This window comes from Coloeus monedula (assembly GCF_965178545.1).
Source record: "Coloeus monedula genome assembly, chromosome: 1".
NCBI classification, from domain to species: Eukaryota; Metazoa; Chordata; class Aves; order Passeriformes; family Corvidae; genus Coloeus; species Coloeus monedula.
Genome location: NC_138781.1, coordinates 87299737 through 87321134, shown reverse-complemented (window position 1 = coordinate 87321134; position 21398 = coordinate 87299737). Strand labels below are relative to the sequence as shown.

Below are 21398 nucleotides of genomic sequence, written 5' to 3'. Positions count from 1 at the left end.
TACTTTTAGAGGGAAATTCTCACTTTAAGGAGACAAGATTACAAACATGCTTTATTTAGATTTCTTACTGGAGAGGCTGGAAACAGAGGGGAGTAAAACCTGATGTTAGAAGATGATAATTTTCCTTGTCTTCATGCCACAACAGACCATTGGGTAGTATTTCTTCATATTGTACACATTAATGTAGGAAACATGTAATATTTCTTTTTCTGCAGAGATATTTCAGTGATATGCCACAAGCTTTGACAAATCATCATGAGATAGATGAACTAATTGGAGTATTATCAAACCATTGCTTATCGATTTCTCAGAGATTTCCTTCTTCTCCAAGTTCTTGAAATGTGGACCTTCAAGCACATTGTGCCACCCATCCACCCCATGTTCTCTATTACATGGTATTTGCTGCCTTGAGCCCATACAAAGAACTGACAAAGCACTATCATAGCTTCAGAAATTCTAACACAGCTTAAGCCAGTGAGAGACAACTCTCTCTGTGGCTACTTCAGGAAACTGCCTAGCCTCTTCCAAGAGAGTCTTGGGATTGGTGAGAGTCTCTGCTCATTCAAAAGCTGCTTTTGAGTTACTGCTTCTTACAAGGCAGTGGTCTCTACCACTTAGACCTCAAAACGAAGTTGGAGATAATTTTAGCAAAGTGGGAAATCAGGCCCTCTTGAAAGTGCTGACTTCTTTTAAAAGATGGCAGGGAAGGAAATAAAGAAAACAGGTCATGAAACTGCTGAGCTTGGAAAAGTCTCCATAAGATTGGCCATTTTGTCTCTTTGGTTTCCCCCTTCACCTCTTGGAGCAACCTGGTCTAGTGGAAGGTGTCCCTGCCTACGGCAGGAGGGTTGGAACTAGGTTATCTTTAAGGTTCCTTCCAATACAAACCACTCTGTGACTCTAGGATCCTATGAAAACACTGACCAGTATTCCTTTATTTTAAGAGTTTTAACTTAGCAGGTTGAAGATGTGATCTTTACTGGATGTATGGAAAGTCAAAACATGGAACTAAAAGGGTTGAGATGTGGGCTCTGTAGCTGCCTAAGCCTTCTCAGTACTTATAGTCGATCTACAAAGTAACTCATCCAACCACTAGCATACCACAGCAGCTAAGCTTGCAGAAATACTGTCTATCCTCATCTCTCCTTGCTGTACACAGGCCATCGTAGAGGAAAGAATGCAAAGTATTCAGGGCTAAAAGAAGAAAGAGACAGTGTAATTCCCTGGTTTCTTTCTTACAGCATTTACATAAAAAGAACAGAGTTGAGGGGCCTGTTTATTTGTCTTCTTTCATGTTCAGTTAAAACCCAACCAAAACAATCCAAAATCCTTTGGAAGATGAACCATAAAACCAAGGACTACTATCAGTAACTCAAGGTGAAATCTCTGCTGAAGATCTTAATACTTCATTGACCAGGTAAGAAATTGTGGTGAACATACTTTTATATGAGACATAATTAATAGCACTTTCATGTGGTTTGGTTTTGGTTACTTTATTGTGTACTTTTATGTGTACTTTGGCTGTTAGTCCTGAAAACAGGCCTATTCCTTAACAAAAACAAATTAATGACCTGCTTTTTCTAAATGACTTTCGATAATAAAAATTAGGCTGTCACCCTTAAATAAGTTTCCCTTGTTCTGAAGTCTAAAGGTATAGTTAGAGAATACAACTGCATCAAACACAACTGCCCTCTGCTAACAAATGACAGTCTTGTTCTCTCATGCTCTCTCCACCCCGTCCTTAGCACCAGCTCTGACCACAAAGTAAGCTAATTCAAAATGAACTGCTGAAAACTATTACTTTTCTTTTAAGTGCAGTCTTTTCTGAATTAACAACTTAAATTGTCTCATTGATCAATATCAGGGATTGGGCAGGGCAGCAGGGAAAGGAATTAGCAGGATCATGGAGAGTGGGACCTCTCCTTTTCTCACCTTCTGCAGTGATCATTCTGCTAGATCATTCAAGATACACCACACAACTGCATTGGAGGGCTGTTCTAACTAGGATTCCCTGATAGTATTTGTCTTCATGCATGTACAACTCTTCTCTGTGCTATTCTGAAGTCACGTTAAGGGCTCTGTTGAACAGTCTGGGGAGTCCTGGACTGCTGAAGCTTCAGGGCCAACCTCAGGAGAAGACACTTTATCCATATGCATGCTGAAGCTGCTCAAGGAAAAGGCCAAATCATTGGCCTTAGATTAGAAAGAGAACCATTATGGACATGATTCTGGGGGGCTGGCTGTTAAAGCCCATCTTTAGATCATGGTGTGTGTGTCTGATCCCACTCCAATAACAGTATGCATTTTACCTAGTGATCACTGCACACGAAACCCATCCATTATAGACACCCTTGGAACAGGCACTGCATCCCTGAGACTCAAGCCCAATAAAAACTGAAATACCCAGTGGAAATGTGTTTTATGGTGCTATCTTGGCACTATCAATCCAACGAGAGCCTTCCCTTGGTTATGAACTGCATGGTGCTGTCTGCACGCATCAGCTGCGCCTCCCCTTTCCCCCAGGGAATGAGTGGCCCTGCTCAGCCCCACACTTTCCGCTGCTCAGCCTCCCCAAAGGAGGTCTGCCTGCACTTGCTTCTTCTCTGAATTAGTCCTCAAAATCCACCCTTTTATTTTGTGGGAACTGGGCTACTCTTCTCCAAGGGGATGAGCTGTGGCACAGAGGGGTCAGACAACGCAGTGTTTGTGAGAAACCAACACAGAGGCAGGGCCACAGTTGCGCCAGCTGCTCACGGAGATGAAGGGAAGACAAGTGAGAGGGAACCTCATCAGTGTCTGTAACTATCTGAAGGAAAGGTGTCAAGAGGATGGAGCCAGGCTCTTCTCGGTGATGCCAAGCAATAGAACAAGAAGGAAAGGGCAGCAATTGATGCAAAGGAAGTTCCACCTAAACATGAGGAAGAGCTTCTTTCCTGTGGGAGTGACTACACTCTGGAACAGGTTGCCCAGAGAGGTTGTCGAGTCTCCCTCACCGGAGATAGTCAAGAACTGTCCGGATGCAGGATGCAATCGCGTGCCACGTGCTCTGGGATGACTCTGCTTGAGCAGGGAGGTTGGACCACTGTGGTCCCGTCCCGCTTGACCAATCCTGCTACTCCGGGAGTTACAGAGCCGCCGGCACCGAGCTCCGGCTCGCCCCGCCCGCCGCCGGGCGTGAGGTACGGCCGCCCCGCTCCGCGCCGGCGCAGGCGGGCGAGCGCCGGGGCGGGGGAGCATTCCCAGCTCCCTTCTCGCTCCCGCTTCCCGCGCATGTGCGGTTGCCAGGGCGGCCGTCTCCGGTGAAGGTTTAAAATCTGCGGGACATGCGCAGTGCCGGTTCTGGCCCTGGCGAGGGGGACACGCCACATTGGAACGGCGAGCGGAGCGCTCCGGGCAGCGCCGGGTACAGTTTGCGCCGCCTCCGCTTCCTCCCGAGCCGCGCTCGCCTCGCCCGGCTCTGCCTCCGGCCGCCCTGCCGCCCTCCGTCGCTCCCTCCTCCCCGCGACACATGCCGCTGCTGCCGGGCCGCTCCTAGCGCCGCTGCCGGGCCGAGCGAGCGAGGGAGCGGGCGGTGAGCGGGCGGCGGCGCGGAGCTCTGGCCGGGCAGTGAGGGACGGCGGCGGCGGGCGGGCGTGGATGGATCCCCGCGTGGCCTGGATCCAGCCTGAGCAGAAAGGACCCGCGAATGCGCTGTGGATGCAGATCTGGGAGACCTCGCAGGGCGTGGGGGGCCGGGGCGGCGCCAGCTTCCCGCACTACCTCTGCCTCAACTCCCCGGCGCTGGACTCTGCCGCCTCTCCGCCCCGCGGGCACGGCTGCGTGCGGCTCGGGGCGCCCGGCGCCTTCTGCTCCTCTTCCTCACCGCCTTCGCCTTCGCCTTCCCCGCCGGCCCTGTTGACCGGACTGGTTCCCGCTGTCTCCGCCGGCCCCGCAGCGGTGAACGGCGGCGGCGAGGGAGGGCGGCGGCTGCAGAAGTCGCCTTCCGTGTCTTCCTCGTCCTCCTGCTCGTCGGTGGAGTCCGGCACCGAGAGCCCAGGCTTCTCCTCCTCGGGATCGTGTAGCGGCGGCGGAGGTGGCGGCTCCTCCTCTTCCTCCGGCGGCCCCCGGGCGGTGGCGGTGGCTCCTCCCGGGCTGCTGGGCAGCGGGGCCGGACCCGGGGAGTTTTTTAACTTCCACGAGAACAAAGTGAACGCTGTGAATGGGCACCACCAGCCGCCGCACCCGGCGCGCAGCCCGCACCCGCCCCCGGCGTCTCCCCAGCAGCACCAGTACCACCCGGGCCGCAGGAAACGGGAGAATAAAGCCAGCACCTATGGGATGAATTACCTGCTCTCCGGCAGCCGCGGCGTCGCCGTCAACAACTCCCCCCACCAGCAGCGGCAGCCGCCTCAACCAGCGCTGCAGAGCCCCGGCACCCCCTGGAAGACCAGGAAATACAGCCCGGGCGTGCAGGGGTGAGCAGCCGGGGGCCCGGGGGCTGCTGCAGCCCCCGAGGGAAGGGGGGCCTCGGCCGCCTCTCCTGCGGCCCCTCCGGGCGGGGGGACGGTGGGTTGGGGTCACACGAACTCCTCTGGAGCCGGCCGCGGCAGGGAGGCCGATGGTAGGGGATGGCGGGGCACTAACCCGTGCCCTTTTGTAAATCACCTTGGTCTGTGCCGGCTGGGTGGCTCCTGGCCGAAGCAGCGATTCACGCAGGGACAGGGAACCCTTAGGTACGGGGGGGTTAGGCCTTACCTTGTAGTAGGTTGAAAGGTGAAGTTGTCAGATCATGATCAGAGGTCACCTACAATAATTAAAGCAAGGATGGTGGAGGATGCTTGCCAGGGCTACCAGGTGTCAATTCAGATTGTAAGGGGGAAGTGGAAGGCTTCCATTCAGAGGAACTCAGAACCCTTGTGCTAGTTTTTAAATGCCTCTGCTTAGGTTGCAGCAAGCTGGTTGGCTTCGGGAGTGTTAGGAACATCACTTGAAAGGGAGGTGCCGAGTTCTCTCTGAGATGGGCATGAAAGTCAGTGTGGTCTTAGAACATTTCTCTCAAGTGTGTTTTAGCTCTAAGATAGGTTGTGCCAGCCAATACCTGTGCAGAAATCTTGTCTTTTTGAAGAGAACACTTTTATGAAGCTTACCCTATCTTGTAAACCATACCTTTCTCATATAAATGGGTAGTTAGTAAGGCCGAGTATTCAGTTTGATCTGATTGGCATGGAGAAGGGACTGAAATTGAACAAAGCATGTCTGGGATGCTCTTAGAGATTGCTCTGTTTCACCTGTCAAATTTCATTCAGTCAAAGGGAAATGTTACTTTGTAAAGTTAATTTTATTATTGGAAAAAGTGCTAGCTACATTGACTGACTGTGGCAGATTTCTGATGTCACTTCAAAAATAGTTTCTTGAAACATCCTAACATCCAGACCTTTGGATGCCTGTGGAGTAAAGGCACAGCGTATTTGTAGAGGGGAAATAGCTAAAGATAACAGGGTATGAGCTGGGGATTTTTAAGTGAGAGATTTAACTTAAGGACTGTGTCTTCCTTTTATCTTTTGTGTAGGTGTTGTATCTTTTTGTGTCAGGTGCTGAGTATGTTAAAAGTTATTAAGAAGTATTAAAAGATATTTTTAAAGTTCTATTTTTGTAAACCATAACCTCAAGAGGGGGAGGACAAGACTTGTAACTACTGCTTTTTAATTCCAGACTGACACTGAAAATTCAAATCTCTTACAGGAAGCTAGAATTTGAATCTTTAAGAGGCATCTTGCACTAGGAGCTTTGAGTCTTACACTAAGAAATCTGTATGTCTGAAGTTCCAATAGTATCTTTAAAATAGTGTGAAGTTCTTGTTTTACTTTCATAGAGATGTGGTAGAGCACTGAGTTAACTTTTTAATCTAAGTCAAGTCAGTGTAAGTGAGGCAGATCTCCAGGCAGGTGGAGCAGCCTGAGTTCACCCAGCAGGTCTATGTCAAACCCGTGACTCAAATCCAGGCATTGCGAGTTCTGTTCTGTAGCTGTTAGGCAGCACCATCTATGCCTTTCACATATCTTTATTTTTCATCTTTTGTTCTTCTGTTTTCTTTTGGCTTTCCTTTAATAGTGGCTATGTCACTCTTGAAGTATGAGTTTATTGAAAATCTCTACACAATTGTTTAGCTGAGATTCAGTTGCACTGTTCAGTTCATAATGTAGGTAGTTCTTTTGCTGATGTGTTAATGACAAGTTTTTTGCTAAATATCTTTGGAAGTGGAAGCTGTGTTTCCTGATCTTCTGTCAAGGATCTCTGTTACAAAAGCAGGACCTGATTCTGGGAGGGGGATACCAGTAGCTACAGCATGTGTGATCCTGTAGTTCCAGAGCATTCCTTAAAGTAGCAGGGAACTAACTAGTGCTGAAGGAGAGCATGAAGCTTGAAACCATAGACCTAAATATGACAAGCAGTTTCTGCTTTAAAGTTTGAATTTTGTTACCCAAGGTGAATCTTGGACAAGTGTGTATTCTTAAACAGTGTTCTGTTTAGTGTTAGTGATTTTTTATGAAGTGCTTGTGTGGTTGAAATAAGAATACTGTCACTGATGGAGTGGATTTAGGTATCTGTCTTCTGCAGTAATTCCTGTTTAGTGGTGAGCTTAACTTTTTCAGCCTGGCTGGTGCGTTATTTGTCAAATCAAATAAAAATGCACTGAAAAGGCTGGGATGGGGACAGATCCCTACAGGAGTTTCTTGTGGATCCCTTATGTTCCTTTAGTTTCCTGCTGTTCCCTGGAACTGTCAGCCTGGTCCTGAAGTATCACTTCGATAACTTGTCATCTGTTGACAGAGCATCTTCAGTGTTGCTGTACTGGTATATGCAACTGTTGAAAAATGTGATCCTGAAAATCTTCAGCTGCAGTCTGGTTTGGACATAGATTATTGGAAGAAGGACTTGATCATAGATGCTCTTATGCTTACCCTGTACATGAATGGTAGAGCTTACTCTGCTGTGAATATTGTTCCTAAAAGAATGTTTTTCTGCACCATGCTGAAATTTCCAGGTGATATGCAGTGGCTCACAGTGTTACTGTATTGTCTTTTGGTAACACGGTAAGAAGGGTAATCTCTGTTAGTGCTCTCCCAGGCTGCAGTAGTACTTCTGATGATTTGCCTGCGTGCTTTGAAACAGTACTGTGCTCTCTCTGCTTTCTCATTCAGAGCTGAGGATGGTCTGTAGCACTGCAAGTCATTGTTTTATTCACACTGCTCATAGTCCGTGGCTTTGTGATGGTAGGTGCAGTGATGTTTAGGAATACTGTATGTTAAAAAAGCTGTGTTTTCCTCTGCTTTATATACAGCATTCCTTCTTTTTCCAGTGGACTCATGCTTTCACCACTTTGATAGCATGACAACCTTCGTAAAGGAAATTTTTCTTATAAAACACGAGTGAATAGCTGTGCTTGATTAGATTTCATCCTAAAGCTGTGCTTTTGGATGCCCTAGATTGTCCCATGTTACGCTTTTACAGAATTTTGGAAGGTAGGGAGTGAGGAGATTGAAGCCATATTTATTCCAGTGCTTCAACAGAGTGATTAATATAGCAGCAGTGTAAATTCCTATATGTCTGCGTTTAGTTTAGGACTACAGATGACAAAATGATTGGTTTCAGATGCAAGGCAGAGAACTGTCCTTTAATATTATGAGGTTAATTCAAACTGTTGTGACTGATGTTCAGAACTTATTTCTTGGTACTGTGAAGTATCCTCTCGTGTCATTTAAAACTGCATCTGTCATCTTAGTGTGTGCATTCTTTGTTCAGCAAATACCTTCTGTTTTTGTAAAGTCAGTATCTTAAATATATCTGAGTAGTTTAAGCATCCAGAGAGTTTAAAAATGCTCAAATACTATTTCAAAATATGGCATCAAGCTATTCTAAACTTTTTGCTAAGGACTCTATAGCTTTTGTTTGGGTGCACAGCTAATAGAGTGCTTTCTCTGAAGATGTAGCTCCTAGCTTGTGAATAGTATAAAATCATACTGGATTTAATAATTTTGCTTCTTAATATAAATTTAACAAAGTAAGTAAAGAATTAAAGCATTTTTAACAGTATGAGTCTGTTCTGCTTAATACTTTCAACTAGGTGTTCAGTCTTAACTGTAGATGTTCAATGAGCTTAGTGCTGAAATACCTGGCATATCTGCTTTGCACATTACAGTGCTGTGCAGAAATAACAGAACTGGCTTGCTGAGGATTAGTTTGGATACCAGAACTGTTATGATACATTGGAATGGGGCTCTGCCTGGACTAATTAGTGTTGCATAGTGTCTGATGACTTCCTGTGCTCAATTTTTCCCCTATATAGCTGTTTTCTTTAACTCTCTCTCGATAATGACGCACAAGTTCCGCCATAGAGTACAAGAGCACCAAGACCTCTGCATTTCCTTAGGCTGAAGGAGGGTTCAGGGCAGCATTCCCTGATGACCACAGCAGGTCCTTGGGGAGAGTTCTCAGAAGCAAGGTAAGCTTATGACTGTGCTTCCCCAGAAGACTTGCTTCAGTGTTCACCAGTTTGCAGCTGAATGATAATGTAAACAGAAAGTGATGCCCAGGGATGTGGTGGTGCTCCTGTATGCTAAGCCTGTATTAGGCTGTCTTTATTTCTTCACCTGTATGCAGTGTTTCTAATTCCAGTTGTACAGGGGTTTTTTTTGCATTTTTGATGTATTTCAGAACTTTGACTAAGATAAATTTAATTACAGTTTAGTGCAATGCACTGTTAAAAATCCATTGCATCCAGAACTCTGTATAGCTTCAGTTGCATGTTTGTCAACCCTTGCTTTTTATTATACTGCTGTCAGAGCCATCAGATACAAATTAATGTGTGGGGATGCCACATTGTCAGCCTCTTCTGCAATTTTTTTTTTTTCTTCTACTTCAAGCTGAAAGAGTATAGACTTTGGAGGTGCTCTGAAGCCTTTACTGTCTGCAGTGAAATGTCCAGCTCTTGTAAGGGCTTTAGGGGCCTCCCAAGGGTGATTATTCTTAACTCCTCCCTGTACTTAGCAGTGCTGCCTTGCTCCAACACCTTCTAGTAAAGAACAAACACAATGGGCTGTGCTTCATCCACACTGCTGTCCAGTCCTTGGTGTCTGCTATGTGTGGTGCTAGGTGGACACCTTTAGTGGAGGTAGTAATGCAGGAGGCAGGTGGTGCTGGCATTGTACACTCAATTCTTGTTTTGCTTGGCAGTAGGGTCAGGGTAGAGCTAGGCAGTATATATGCTGGAGTGTATGCAAGGAGAAGCGTGGAAGTAGTTACCTGTTAGTCATAGTAAATTTCTGGAGAGAGCATCAGGATGTAGTTGGATGGATAGTTTTCATGCCTGAAGGTTGGTACAAAGGAAAGTTCCAGGATGGCTGCTGGATGAATTGTCAAAAGAACAGAACATCTCTTTTTTTTTTTTTTTCCTGTGGTCAAGTAAGTTGCCTTGGTAAAGCACAAAGTTTCCGTGCGAAGTGGGTACCCAGTGTATCGTTAGAGACTGATGCTGTGGGGAGTGGAATGAAAGGAATGTTTTGGCAGCAGTAGCCTCCAGAGTCACTAGAGGTACTAGAGGTCAGAAAGGCTGAGCTGAAGTAGTAAAACATGAGAAGGCCTTGGTGCTCACATGACAGGTGCTCACATCTGTGTGTGAAGGAGAATGGGCCATGTTTGGAGCAGTTTAATCCTGGCATCAGCTTTGTGGTGGTTTTGCCAGTTGTTAGGCTTTGGCGGTAGAGACAGTTGGCACTAAGAACATCAACAGCTGTACTAGGGGAGACTGTTAGAGGCCAATGCCAAATACTGGGAAAAGACTATATCAATGTGGGCTTGTGGTGATATTCCCTGAAAGCATCTCCCAGCTTTAAATTATCTGTGGTTCTTGGATTACCTGGGCTATAGGCAGAGCATTGTTAGGCTTATTGTAGATTTTGTGTATGAACTTGTCTTGATCTTTTATGGTCTGGGATCAGCAATGACCTGTGGGAAGATGTTCCTCAGTAAAGCCATGCATTATGTAAAGATCTTTATTTTTATTTTTTTTTATCCTGAGGCTGTCACTAGGGTTGTAGAGGCTGCCAGTTTCAGGTCTGTGTATTACAGAGGCAGACCATGAGTGCTTTTTTGCAGGGGACTTGAAAAAGGAGGGGAGGAAAGGTTGAATCACCTGACAGTTGTTTTCTAGTCTGTTTAATCATTCCTTGTATTGAAACTGTTTCCTGCCGCTAGATGTTTGTCTTCTTTGTATGCTTTGCAGTCCTGTTTTATCTTTGGAACTCACATGAACCAGACCTGTGTGTGATAGTGTCACAATATTCCTGCATCTTGGGCTATCTTGTTCTATCTTGTATTTTGTCTCCTCATTACTAACCTGGGACTTGCCTGATGTTTTTGTGCTTTGAGGCTTCACTAGTGATCTTCCTTTTATATGGAAACTAAGAGTTCCAGCTGCTTGTTTCCTTTTTAAAACAATTCTTTATCTATGTGAAGGGTCTTGCCCCTCATCCCATGTCAGCTTAGTTTCTTCATAAGCCTGTGTAAGGATGTGTGGGGCCATTGTCAAATGCCATTTGGAAATCCAAGAAAATAACAGATTTTCCTTTGTGGTTCTCTGATTCTTCCAAGCAGCTCTGAATGTTTGGGGTTTTTTTAAGACACTGCTTCCATTTATGATAGTTATGTTAGCATCTTGATACAGTTATAGCTATTAATTTGTTGCATTGATTCTACTTTAGGCTACTTTGAATATTTTGAATGACAAAGCTAATCCTTTTAAATCAAAAAAAGAAAGATTACTTACTGTTCTGGTACAAATGCAGTATCAAGTGAGTGTGACTTTGGGTGAATACTGAATTACCAGGAATAGGTTTTGCTGTGAAGTATTTTCTATTAAAAAGTTTAGGACAAGTTCTTCCTTTGTAGTTGTGGATCAGGGAAGTCTCTGAGGAATTACAAAAAATAAAATACTAGCTTCTCTATGTATCATGTGTTGGAATCCCCTAACTTTCTCTGTACTGATCACTTAATACACTTAACAGAAGCAGGTTTTTGGGCTCTTGAACTAGTTTAGCCTTTCTCGGTCATAGCTTTGCATCTCGTTAAGTTGTTCCTCATAATCGTTTTTGATATCCTTAATCTTCCAATCCTCTTTTCCTGCTTTGTACATGACTTCAGGGTTTCTGAACACATCTTCTGATGGAATCCTATGACAAGGTAGTAAAAGCTCTTTTTTCCCCCCTAAAACCTGATTAAGTGATGCATGCTAAACAACCAGTGTGATACCTTTAAAACTCTGTAACACATTGTTCTCTTGGTGACGATTTTAAAGGAGCTTCCTCTCTTATATGGCAAACTGCAGCAGTACTTAAATCCAGAAAAGACTTTTCTAGCTTTTTTTTGCCTTGCAGAGATGCTGACTGCGAATGTGAAGGGTTTGCTGCCAGTAGTGCTTTGATGGGTGCATTTTGAATCAGTCTGCTGCTCAGGATTATGTCAAGAGTTGCTTCTCTTTAATGTTTCAGTGGCTAACCTGGTGTAATGAATACCTGATCTACATGGGCATAATTAGTCTCTCATCACTAGTATATTTCTGCTGTTGCAATGACTTGTCTGGGATGTTAATCGCTTGCTATCTTTGGGCATTTGGAAAAGAATGGTATTAAGGCAGGAATTTCGGGATTTAGTGGATCTATTTGTTGGCATAGCAAACTTGCTGATTCAGTCCCAAGGTTTAATATATGGAATTCTCCTTCGCTGGTGCAACAAAGTAATTGTGATGCTTTCTTGGTGGTGTAGGGAAGTCCATCAGTCCAAGTCAGGAGTAGTGTACTTCAGAAGCTTATGTAGCGGATCTGCTTTGCCGTGTATTAAATTGGAGATGTACATCTGGTTATTTAAAAAAATTTTTATGATGCAGCTTTTTCAAAGTACATCCAGCCATTAATAAGGTAATTGGTTGGGTTTTATTGGATTGATGTACTTTGCAAAAATAGATTAGTTTCTGATTCTTTTTCAAAATGCAGACAAATTCTGTTACTTGCATCTGGAAATTTGCAGTGTGAATCAATCCAACAAACTTGCTTTCCTGAGTGCATCAGCTGTCAAGGTGTTCCTAGGAGGTAAAATCTAATAGCAAGAAACTTGGTCTAAAGTCACGATGGGCTCTCAGTTGCATGACTGTGGGGAAAGAGAAAGCTTAGAGAGGAAATAAGGACAATGTAATCTCTTGAGGAAAAGGTACAATACATTTTACAAACTACTCTTTGTTCTGTGGATGAGAAGAAAAGTACTTTTTCTGCCCTTCTCTCCTTTGTAGCTAACTTGCAAAGTAAGCTCAATCCTTACTTGAGTGTGTATTTAGGGTGCCTGTCTGTAAAACATTTCACAGCTCTGATTCATAAGTTCTATATAGTTCAGCTTTTTTTTTATTCTGCCAGTCTTTGTAGTTTGCTGCCTTCTGTACAATTACAGTGATGAAGATAATTGCTGTCTGAATAATGTAGTAGTATGAGACTGATTTGGTGCAGCAGTGCAGTCTGAGAGTGTAGCACTGTGTTTTCATAGTTTTTCTCATCTGTAAGCTTAGAGCATTGCGTAGGGCATAGAGTAGTACTGCGGGAGCCTTACTGGTGTAGAGGAGGACTAGTATACAAAGGTAAAGGCATCTGATGGGTGTTGTGAGTGGGAATGGGAAGAGAAGAACTGTAGTTCATCTCTTCTTGGTCATAATTATGCTTTAGTCTCTTTTGCAGATGTCTTATCTTTGATCATACTGGGAAAAGTCTGTCTCAGAATGTATTGTTGCTTTCACATATATATTTATATATTCTCCTTTATTTCACTAAACTGTGTTCCTTAGTTTTAAACTTTAAGATGGATTTAAACTACTGAATGCATTTGATTGTTGTAGTGTGAGATTTCACCTGCATTTCCATGATTATGCAATTGTGCTTTGCCCTAGTTGTAGGTGAAGGTACAGTTCAACAGATTTCCAAGATACGTGCAGTGACTGCTGTGCTTTTCATCTCGAAACAGAGAAGTCCTCACACGTGTTTTGGAGTTCATGCTTCATTGAAGGAATGTATTCTATGACTTGTAACCTTTATTTCAGCAGAGATTCTTTTGAGATGCTGCCTATACCTCTCCATTTCTTTGCCTCCCTTTTCTACACACCCCTAGTGTTAGACCCCCATGCTTTAACTGTGGCATCTATTCTTTCCTTTTATAAGGATTCTTGGATGATGTGTTAGACTTCAGTTAGAAAAATATTCTAGTAAATAAAGAATATGCTTTTAAAAAGCATTAGTTGTTCCACATAAAAGATGCAATCATGTTTCTGTCTGTTCCTTTAGAATAAATTAATGTGCTTAGTAGTGTAGTCATGTTGAAAAGGAACCGAATGCTTACTTGAGGGAACAAAGTCTCTGTAGCTTTTCATTTACGTTCTAATTTGTTGATGATGTTTGAGAATTTCTTTTCACTGCGTTGAAGTTAGCCCTTGAAGTAATAAGTTAATCTTGTGTATAATAATATTTGCAGTAAATGAGTAAAGTGGATGATCTCCTTTCTTAGAAACCTACCTTTGACCAAAAACATTGCAAAAGTCTGAGAATGTCACTTGAGTGTTATTTTAACCTAGACTAGAAGTATGTCTGCCTTTCCGAAAACAGTAAGAGGGGTAATTTTTTGATAAACAGAATATGTTAATTCTGTTGCATAGTTCAGCCCATAAGCAGCAGATGCTTGCTGTGCTTAGCAGTAATAACATCAGTGAATGGTAGGTTCCTCCAGGCTGTTAAAATTAGCAACCTGAATAATATAGCAAGTACAAGTAGCCTCTCTTCTGCATCCCTGTATTCTAATCTTTGCCATCTTGTATTAGGTAAGAGTACAGTTACAGCTTACCAACAAGTTTCTTTCCCAGGATTTCTATAAATACAGCAAAACTGTCTTGTGAAAAAGTTGATTAAAAGGCCTACATTTGCTAGCAAAGTAATATGATAGGCATCTTAAAATATTATAGGAGATAGGTAGGTGCTGGGATGCTGCTGGGAGTCCAAATTCTTGAAGAAGCCAGAAGGGAATTGAGAAGATTGACTTGTCCATATGTTGAAGGAAGTTCTATAAAAAAAAAGTTAGGATGTTAACTTGTATCTGCTTGTACATCATGTGCTGCAAATGGAAATTGTCTTACTAATGGTTAAAATACTGTCGCAGTCCTGACTTAAGAAGTGCTTATGAAAATCATAGAGGCTGCATGGACAAAATACTTAAATAAAAACTATCCCTGTATTGGCTGGCTGAATAGTCCACTCTTATCTATTTTTTTCAGATGCCACATTATTCCTTCAGCTAGTAGAGAAGTTACTCTGGGATTAGTCCTGAATAGCATGCAGGATCTTATTTTATATGTATAAGAGCTGGGTTTTTGTGACTGTTCCAATAACCTTATCTGAGCAAAGATGTTTAAAAAAATGCAAACCACTGTAACATTAAATTTTAAAAAAGCATCTCTGTTTTGAGAAGCTGCTTCAGGGTGAAACCCGAAAGGTAAAATGCTACAGTGGTTGTGTTGTCATATGCTGTGAGTATAGCATTGATTCTTACCCAGAAGGACATAGACCAAGAAGATGATCTCTAAGAAGTAGAAACTGTTGAGTTAAGGAAAACTGGAAAGAACAAACAAAATAGAAGTCTGTTAAGACAGAGGGTTGAGAACCGGTTTGCTAAATGCAGTAAGACCAGAAAGTCTTGCCCATCGAAAGCAATAGACTTGCCAGAATCAGTAGGGCTCAGAGAGAGACATGAAAGGGCACCTGAGGGAAGACAGATCATGTAGCAAGAGCTAAGTGAACTAATTGCTTTCTGTCAGAGAAGGGCTTATGAGACTTCTCAGCAGAACTTTTCTTTGACTCCAGGCAACTGCAATTTTAAATTTCAGTAAGAGTCTGGAGTAATTTACTCTTACTTCAGTAAGAGTAAATCCAGTCAGCAGAATGACACCTGTTGTACATCAAAGTCTTGTCATATATGCCAAAGAATTTCAGAAGAATTAGCCATGAGTATGGCTTGAACTCCAAATGAGCTTTGATATCCAGACCTTTGCTGTTGTCCTGTGCAGATCGAAGCATTAAACCAAGTACTGCCTTGTCAGAGCAAAGTAGAAAATATGAACCTGTCTTCCTATTGAAAAGCAGATCAGGGAAGGAGGTGTAGACTAGTGATGAGTGATATTCTTCTGAGTCTTTCATGACGTGGTTAACAGTTGTGATGGTGTTAGTCATCTGAAGAGAAGCTCAGTAGGGTATCAAAGTGAGGGTACTTGTGTGCTGGCTCTTTTTCTGAGCTTACTGATGCACTGAGGCTGCTTTTGAAAGGCTGTGCTGTGTATGGTAGAGGTTGTGATGCGTATGGGGACAGAGACCCTTTTCATTCTTCTCCTTCCCTAATACAGGATGGCTGCTGTAAATGCATTTTTTCCAGGAATGTCTTGATCACCTAGAGTGGTTGGATGGGGCTGATACTATAAGAAAACAACATTTCTTGCTTGAGCAAACATAAAGAAAGGGTCTAAGTGCATGTTTTGATAAAGGTAGTTGTATCTCACAGGGCTCATTTTCTTGAAGGATTCATTCTTAATCCATATTCCTGTGTTCAGTTTGATAACACAACTGCTGAATTTTTTTTAGAAGAATGTTTGAGATTCTTTTTGAAGACTCTGTAAAAACCAAACATTTACAGGGTTGCTGGGTTAGCTGCTTAGAAATAACCAAAGGAAAGAATAAATTATTTATAATAAGGGAAGGTTACAAATAGAATTATTCAAGACTGTTGCTCGATGTATTCATAAATACCTGGAGGGAAGAAATGGGTGAGAAAAGGATAGAAAGGATAATAGAAAGCTAGAGCTCACTGCAGACAGATGCAGTGGGAGTTCATTGTTCATTAGATTATAAAATTGCTGGTAAAATTAAATTCTACTAAATATAGAATCATGACTGAAGAAAAATAATTCAGTCTGGATATACCTGGTGAGTGGGCTTTATGTTGGTGATTTTGTTCAGAAAACACATTGAAGTTCCTTCATAATGGTCTCTTTTAAAGAGCAGCTGTGTGCTCAGATACCCTCAAGTAGCAGCAATACTCACAAGTGTAAGGACAATAAAATGGAAACAGGTGTGTGTCCTGGACTGAATGGCAGAATTACATGTTGACTCTGTGTTTCTGCCCACCTGTCAGAAAACATGGTGCAAATTAAAAACAAGCCAAAGAAGGTTAGCAGTGATCAAACTTTGGAATTGCTCCTGTGGAAGGGGACAGAAACCCATGAGGATTGGTAGCTTGGGAAACTACTGCTGGTAGAGACAAATGGATATGAATTGAGAGCCTGAGAAATCTTATGTTTTGAGATGAACTGCCAGTAACAACTTTTTTTTTGCCCCAAGAAAAAACATCAGATAGCATCATTACCATGCAGCAGTTTAAAATAAAGCACTCTTTATTCTGATGCATACTTAAATTCTCATGGAATGCCATGAATAACAAAGCAGAAATGGACTAAAAGACCTGAAAAAAAGCCAGATGAAATTACTGGAGGCTTGGAAGGCTGGCTGCCTCTTTGCTTTTCCTGCCTTTTCTTGCTTTCACCCTGTATTTGCCTACAGTAGATTATTATAGGCAGAAGAGCAGAAAGTCTTTAGTTTGTCCCCATTGCTGTTAGGTGTATTCAAGTATTTTATTCATTGGTCATTTTGTCTTGGAAAGGTAGAAAAAAGCATACTTTCTATAAACAAAACAAAATAAGAGCTAGTTTGTATTTTCTGTATTGCTCTAAAATTTTGGAATCGGTAGATTCATCAGCAAATTGAAATGTTAGTTAGATCTGCTGCGTAGTTAAATGTTCAGTTGTGGGTCCAGGCTTAGTTTAAGGTAAGAGAGAGGGCAAACGGTAATTCAAAATATGTATGCTTTTTGGAAGTATCTTTGTGCTTTGCTGCTAAAATCTCTTTGAGTATGGAAAGGAATACTGACGCTTAAAAATTAGGCATGTGGTCTCCTGGAAGTTGCCTGCTAGCAGGGGAATTACCTAGTAAAATGAATTGCAAAAGTCTCAGATGAAGAGTTGAGTTCTTCTAGAGATGTATTAAATTTTCATTTTGGAAGTCTAAGTATATAAACTATAGATTGATTTTTGAGTTTAGGTCACTATTTGGATTTCACTACGATGTTGACTAGATCTGTTTTGTGAGTTAGTCAGAAATCTTAGAAATATGTCAACATCAAAAAGATGTTTTGGAAAAATGTCACAGCAGTAGTTATTTGCGTTTTTTGTTTGGCGTTGCTTGATGTTTTTCTGTTGAGGGCAAACATGACATTCACCTGAAATCTCATATTGGGCAGTAAGAGTTCTATAGTATTGGTAGATGTGAAACACAATGTCTTAATAGGTGTATAAGGTTCCAGTGTCAGGACTCCTCATGTAACACTGGTATAAAAATACTTTACACTTGAGAATATATTTGACATTTCTCACTTTGACTTCAGTTGGAAGGTCACTCACTATATGAATGAATGGCTAATGAAGGGCTTGAATGTCAAAGGAATCTCCATTTGTCAAAGTGGACATTTTTACATCAAGAAATACTCAGATGTCCTTTTTATTGTCCTCTGCAAAAACCCATTAATGCCAGTGTCCTGTTTGTAGTCTGTGTAAACTGCCACATACACAGAAGTAAGAACTGCTGGACGAAAAAACCTGCTTGAAGACTTTAGTTGATCTTGTGCTGCTTCACATTTGCATCATTATGTAGTTTTTCAGACTCAGCTTTGTTTTTTAAAGAAAGTAATCATTAAGAATTGAATTTGGCCTTCACTGAGCCAATAAGAAATTTAGTAAATGTCTACTAGAGCTAGTGTTCTGTGATCTTTGGTTAAAGGATGATATTAAATAGAGCCTATGGCCTGTTTCTTGTAAAATTTATTGTAATAGATAAATTGGCACTATAACTGATCCTACTTTCTCCATTAGACTACATGAAGAAATAATTGACTTCTATGACTTCATGTCCCCTCGTCCTGAAGAAGCAGCTATGAGAAGAGAAGTGGTAAAAAGGATAGAAACAGTCATCAAAGATCTTTGGCCTACTGCTGATGTGAGTGTAACTTAAGTTTTGATTTGCTTCTCTAGGAAATTGTGGAGCTTGGTTCACTTAACCTTGCTATTATCTTTCTTTGTTTTAGAAATGAACAGGTAACTCTTCAAGTTTAAGGCAATCGACTTAATATCACAGCTCTTGCAGTATTTGGAAATTTATTTTAAAACCTGGGAAAATTTCAAACCTAGATTTTGTGTTAATGAACTGACTATTTTTTTCATTTTGAGAACTGGGAATGTGAAGAATTGTCAGCTTTTAGTAGTGCATTTCTTAAAGTAAAAGCTTATTAAACTGATTGTCTCTGGATAATTTAATTTTGAATGTTAAAATGCCTATGTATCCATTTCTGCAAGGAGTCCTGACTCTGGATATTTGTAAATCAAAATATTTTACAAAAGAGCAAATAAATGCGGATTTTTTTTTTTTGTATTCTTCATGAATTTGACATTCAAGGAATTACTCTACCCCTACTGTAGTGGGAAAATTGCACTCCCTGAGATACGTTGCAATCTAAGCTGGTGTAATTTCTAACACTTTGTTACCCAATGAATATGTCTGCTCATCCAAAAAGAATGTATTCTGAACTGTATTTCTGGCATCACCTTTGTGATTACCAGATTGCAGCATTGTCATTAACAACGAGAAAAATGTTTCAGACCACTGTGATTTCATAGCCTTCCATGGCAGAGAGTGAGGGCTCAGGCCACAGCACTGAGCTAAAAATACTGTAAAGCTCATCTGCTTCATCCTCACCCATGTTTTTCCTTCATAGTGAGATTTTTCTACCTTGTGGAAATCGATATAAACTCTGAAAAGGCCCTGTGTTTCCCAGGAAAAAACTAAGTGAGCTTGTAAATTGGGCTCTGCTGTATCGGAGAGGGAAGAACATCTCAATTCTTTAGATGGGAAGCTCGCTGAACGTATTTGATGTGGCCTGTGGGTGTATCTTCATCATGCCTTCTTTTCTACACAAAAACACCTGCTGCTACTTTGTAGTTGTTCTTAACAGTAAAATCTGGAGTATTTATATTTATCTGAATTGTATGCTTAGATGTACTTGCTGGGTTTTAAACATAAAAATTAGGGAAAACTTTTCCCCTTAAACTCTTCCAATTTCAATGAAGCTGTCCTGTAAGGAAAGGAAGGAGTAGAAGGGAAGGAAATTGATAGAAGCTTGTATGTCTGTCAAACTGGAAATAAATAATGAACAGAGCTTGCTTAAATTTATTCTCTGCTAGCTGAATTGGTAGTTATTTAATGTTAAAAAAGCCCAGTTTCCTCTAAAGTTGCATCTGTAAGAAAGAGTGTGTTTGTGCAGAGAATATATGGTAAAGTAACTTTTTTACTTGGCTATATCCTTAACAAGTTAAGAAAAGTATTAAGTTTTGTGAAAGTAAAAGGAAGTGAACATTCATAATTGCAAGATACTTTCCTGCTGTGTTCTTTTCAGGTCCAGATATTTGGCAGCTTTAGTACAGGGCTTTATCTTCCAACTAGGTAAGTAATAGTTTACTCTTATATAAAAGTTTGTCTTCTTTTAGAGAAATGGTAAATTTCAAAGAAGAGTTTAGACTGGAATGTGAAAACCTGTCAAACTTTCAGTAAAACGTTGATCTAATATTTCATGTGCAAAGGGAAGAGCTTTTGAACTTCAAGATTTGCAGTATGTATTTGATGTATAATCTTACTGCTCTGCTCTGTTTATTGACCCTTTGGTGAATTACCTTTTCTTCCTTGTGCCTGGGGTTAGTCTTCAGCTTTTTTTTTTTTTTAACGTACAGTGAAACTGAAAGTTTATTATTTCCCTTTTAAAGATTGTGTTTTGTTAAATAAGATTAATTACTGAGAATGTGTCCTTTATCACAGAGTTACTCTGTAAAGTCAAAAGAACCATCACAGTGCTGTATTCCCATCTTTTTGGAGAGCAAAATGTCTTACTTAATTTGGCATTTTATATCACTTAATGCTTCAATTGGATGTGGAAACCTGTGTAGCTCTGTCTTAAAGACTATGTTGTCGTTACATCAATTAAATTTTCAGTAGGAAAGCACTGGAAATTTCATTTCTATGAATACCAATCACTGATAAAATTATTTGGGTTATTAAAATGCCTGTCAATGTGAGTAGGTAGGTGAGGCATGGAATTGGACTGTGGAAGTCAGAGGAGAGGGAGCATGAAAGGTTAGAGGGAAAAGAGCTCAAAGAACTCATCAGAGTACTGGAAGCAGGAAACTAGAATGTTGCTTTGAGTCCTAAAACACCATGGACTCTCTTGCTTAATGTTCCTAGAAGAAACTTACTGGGAACCTACATTGCAAAGTGCAAAATGATCACCTTGTACGACTTGTAATGTGTGGAATGCCAATTTTACCATATTTTTTGGTAGTGTATTATGCTTTAGACTTAATGGATTTCGTGCTGTGTTCTTTTTGTCTAGTGATATTGATCTAGTTGTTTTTGGGAAATGGGAACGACCCCCTTTACAGCTGTTGGAGCAAGCACTGAGAAAACACAGTGTGGCTGAGCCATATTCCATTAAAGTACTTGACAAAGCTACGGTAAGTAATAGCTTTGGAGTACTGAACTGAAAAAGAGACCTCTTAAGATGTTGGTGATAAATAGTGTTCTTAATTCATGAAGCAAATTATATTGTCTTAAACTCTCTGTGCAAGATTTCAGTAGTCTATATGTGTTTGGCTATAGTATGGACTCTTTTACACTGACATTGGTAATTCTGTGTACTGTGTTTGCCGAAGGCCATACTTCATACTTACGTTATCAATAAAGATCTGAAAGTTAGTATTTGCAAAATATCCAGTAAAATAAGTTAACTATTTGCATTATGTTTTTCCACTGACCTTTGAGGGGAATTGGCTTAGCCAAGGACCAGTAACTAGAGCTGTCTAGCTTTCAACAGGGTTTTCAGGTGGTATTGTTTCTGATGGCATAGTGAAGTGTTCCAAACCTAACATTGGGTTTTCCCTTCCAAAAGACACTACTTGAGAGCTTTATTTCATTTGTGACTCTGATGTGTACTATCTTTTCCGTCTTGTTAGCCTGAATCATGTTGACTGTGTTAAAAACTTAATGCATGCAAATGTTACGTTAATGAGCAAGTGATGTTTTCTCCAGGGGACTAAGGTGAGTATTCCAAACTTCTGTTTTGTGGTCCCCAAAACAGTCTTCCTCTTGTAGGCTCATAATATTCCTGTGGCTTTCATTAGAATAGCAGTACTTAAC

The 21398-nt window shown here is 41.4% G+C and overlaps 1 protein-coding gene across 2 annotated transcripts in view; it reads left to right on the top strand.

Annotated features, from left to right (window-relative positions):
* Positions 1 to 3636: 3636 nt before the first annotated feature.
* TENT4A (terminal nucleotidyltransferase 4A) overlaps positions 3637 to 21398 on the top strand; it is a gene marked incomplete at its 5' end in the record, with an annotated part of 55894 nt that continues 38132 nt past the window's right edge. For both annotated transcript variants that reach the window (XM_082294024.1, XM_082294023.1), the window contains 4 exons: positions 3637 to 4454; positions 18032 to 18155; positions 19609 to 19655; positions 20596 to 20716. In XM_082294024.1, coding sequence (XP_082150150.1) covers positions 3637 to 4454; positions 18032 to 18155; positions 19609 to 19655; positions 20596 to 20716 — 1110 coding nt within the window. The remainder of the gene's footprint in view (positions 4455 to 18031; positions 18156 to 19608; positions 19656 to 20595; positions 20717 to 21398) is intronic.